Source organism: Frankliniella occidentalis, unplaced genomic scaffold, assembly GCF_000697945.3.
Source record: "Frankliniella occidentalis isolate FOCC.00 unplaced genomic scaffold, Focc_3.1 Scaffold493, whole genome shotgun sequence".
NCBI lineage: Eukaryota > Metazoa > Arthropoda > Insecta > Thysanoptera > Thripidae > Frankliniella > Frankliniella occidentalis.
In genome coordinates, this window is record NW_026267611.1 from 31023 (window position 1) to 33187 (window position 2165).

The 2165-nt window shown below is 53.9% G+C and overlaps 1 protein-coding gene across 1 annotated transcript in view; it reads left to right on the forward strand.

Annotated features, from left to right (window-relative positions):
- LOC113203944 (atrial natriuretic peptide-converting enzyme) overlaps positions 1-1412 on the forward strand; it is a gene marked incomplete at its 5' end in the record, with an annotated part of 8947 nt that extends 7535 nt beyond the window's left edge. Inside the window, one exon of the mRNA XM_052275023.1 lies at positions 6-1412. Within this exon, the coding sequence (XP_052130983.1) occupies positions 6-189 (184 nt within the window). The remainder of the gene's footprint in view (positions 1-5) is intronic.
- Positions 1413-2165: the final 753 nt, after the last annotated feature.

Sequence of the window (2165 nt, forward strand, 5' to 3'; positions counted from 1 at the left end):
CTCGTCTGCCAGTCGGGCCCGGGCCGGAGCTGGACGCTGGCCGGCGTCAGCAGCTGGCGCGTCGCCTGCAGCAAGACGCCCAGCGCCGAGCGGCCGCGAGTCTACGACAAGGTGTCCTCCAACCTCGAGTGGATCCGGAGGACGATGAGGGAGGCTGGCGACGAGCCGCCGGCCGTCAGGTCCTCGTAGCGGGCCGGTCCGGGCAGGACCCGGGTGCCGCCGGGGTAAATGGTCGCCGATTATCGACGTCGGGGTCACCCCGTCCTCCGCAAGCTCGCCGCCATCTGCAAGTGAGAAGAATTACCGCGAATTGCGTACCGTCGGAGTAAACGTCCTTTGCAAAAGTGTTTGACGATGTCATTGGACGTGCGCGAGCGAGAGGAGCCTCCCACGGCCCACGGCGGGTGCACGTCGACGACAACGGTCCCACGCCGCACGAACTGTATGGTCTGCTGCGGCGGGACGGCCCGGCCGAGGCGTCCCAGCGGGGCATGTTAGGGGAATATTGTGTGTCGATCCGACAGGAGCAGCCGGGTCATAAAACTTAAGTCTCTGCCGAGGAGGACAGTGACCTCCGTGGCCGAAGCCGGCCCACCGCCGGGCGGCAGGGAGACAGAGCCAAAACAAAGCCAATAATGTAACATAGTAATTTATTTCTTATCGTTTAAGCCCTTACGCGTGCATGTTGCGAAGACACCAATTTTGCTCATAGACATGATGATCTTTTTGTGATAAAAGCGTCCGATATTTGATTGTATTTTTTTACCTTAGTGAAGGGTATTTCGCTGAATCTCGAAAGTGCAAATGACAAAATTAAGATGTAAATAAGTGACAGATGAAAATTCGGTATAGTTTGAGATGACGTTTTTGGTTATCTCTTAACTTTGTATTATTTATTTCAGAATGCAGGACGACTTATGCGGTTTGACACTTCTTTACATCTTTATTCCATTTTTTCTTTCCGAACTCCGGATACAGAGGAATATCCTACTTAAGATTTGTAAATAACTTTTTATATATGTGAGATCGGAATAGCTCGTCAGTTGCTGAAAGAACCAGGATGTTTAAAACCTGGCATTTTACAGAACATAATACTGCCTAACGATGCGTTTTATACAATGAGATGCATACTTCACGGAACATTGCCACTGTTGTCTGTTATGGTGTGGCGATCGTTCATTCGAAGACTGAGAAAAACTGACGAGGGATCCTTCACTGTAATGTATACACATTGTACAGACTGCGTGACTACCTGTGTTATTTTGTATCGGGCCGAGCGGGATGCAGCCTTTCGCGGATTGCAAACAAATGAAAAGGGCGATCCGCGAACATTTTTCGCATCCCGCTCGGAATGACAAATGTAAATACCTTTTTAGTCTCCTAATTGGAAATACATTATCTTCAACGAGTAATCCGTCTGGTAGTTTTCCACTCGACTATCCCCAACAACACTTCTAATCCAAGGCACGAGAAGAATATAAGATACACGTTTGCAGCAGCGGGCGGGGCGCCGACAAGACATCGCCCCGCTCGCGACGTCACGCCGCCCTGTTTGCCACCCGCAGAAAACTCTTTGCAACCACAGAGTATTAGTTGAGCGGAATGGCACACCGGCTCAGATAAGGCCCCCCCCCCCCCCCCTGCGCGAGTGCAAACCGCGAGCCGGGCGCATCGCATCGGCGCGGGTAATTGTCCGCAGGCCAACAGAGCGGCCCGAGCGGAGTGGCCCTCCTACTACCACCCGCCACACTCGCCCGCCAACCTCACATCACGTCACTCGGCAAACAGTCGCTCAGGGGTAGGGGTGGTGGTGGTGCCACCCGGCCCATACCAGCAGCCAGCAGGAGGTAAGATAACGGCCAGGGTTGCCAACTCGGCCGAAAAAAACAACAAAAAAAAAACAACGGAATAAATCTATAATGAAAAATTACTACTACGTCACCTTGACATTTCTTGCGGCCGGTAAGGAGGGTGGGGCGAGAAAGGGGTGGAGAGAGGGGGGGTTGTGTTAACAGGCGCGGCGGCGCGGGGTCGTAGCGCCGAAAGAGAGTAAAGATAGAAACCGAGGGGCCATCACCTCCGTGAACGCGCTGTGCGCCGCGCCGGTCGCCGAGGACTGCGAGGTGAGTCGCGTGGCGCTCGGCATGACTCGGGCCCCGCAGCGC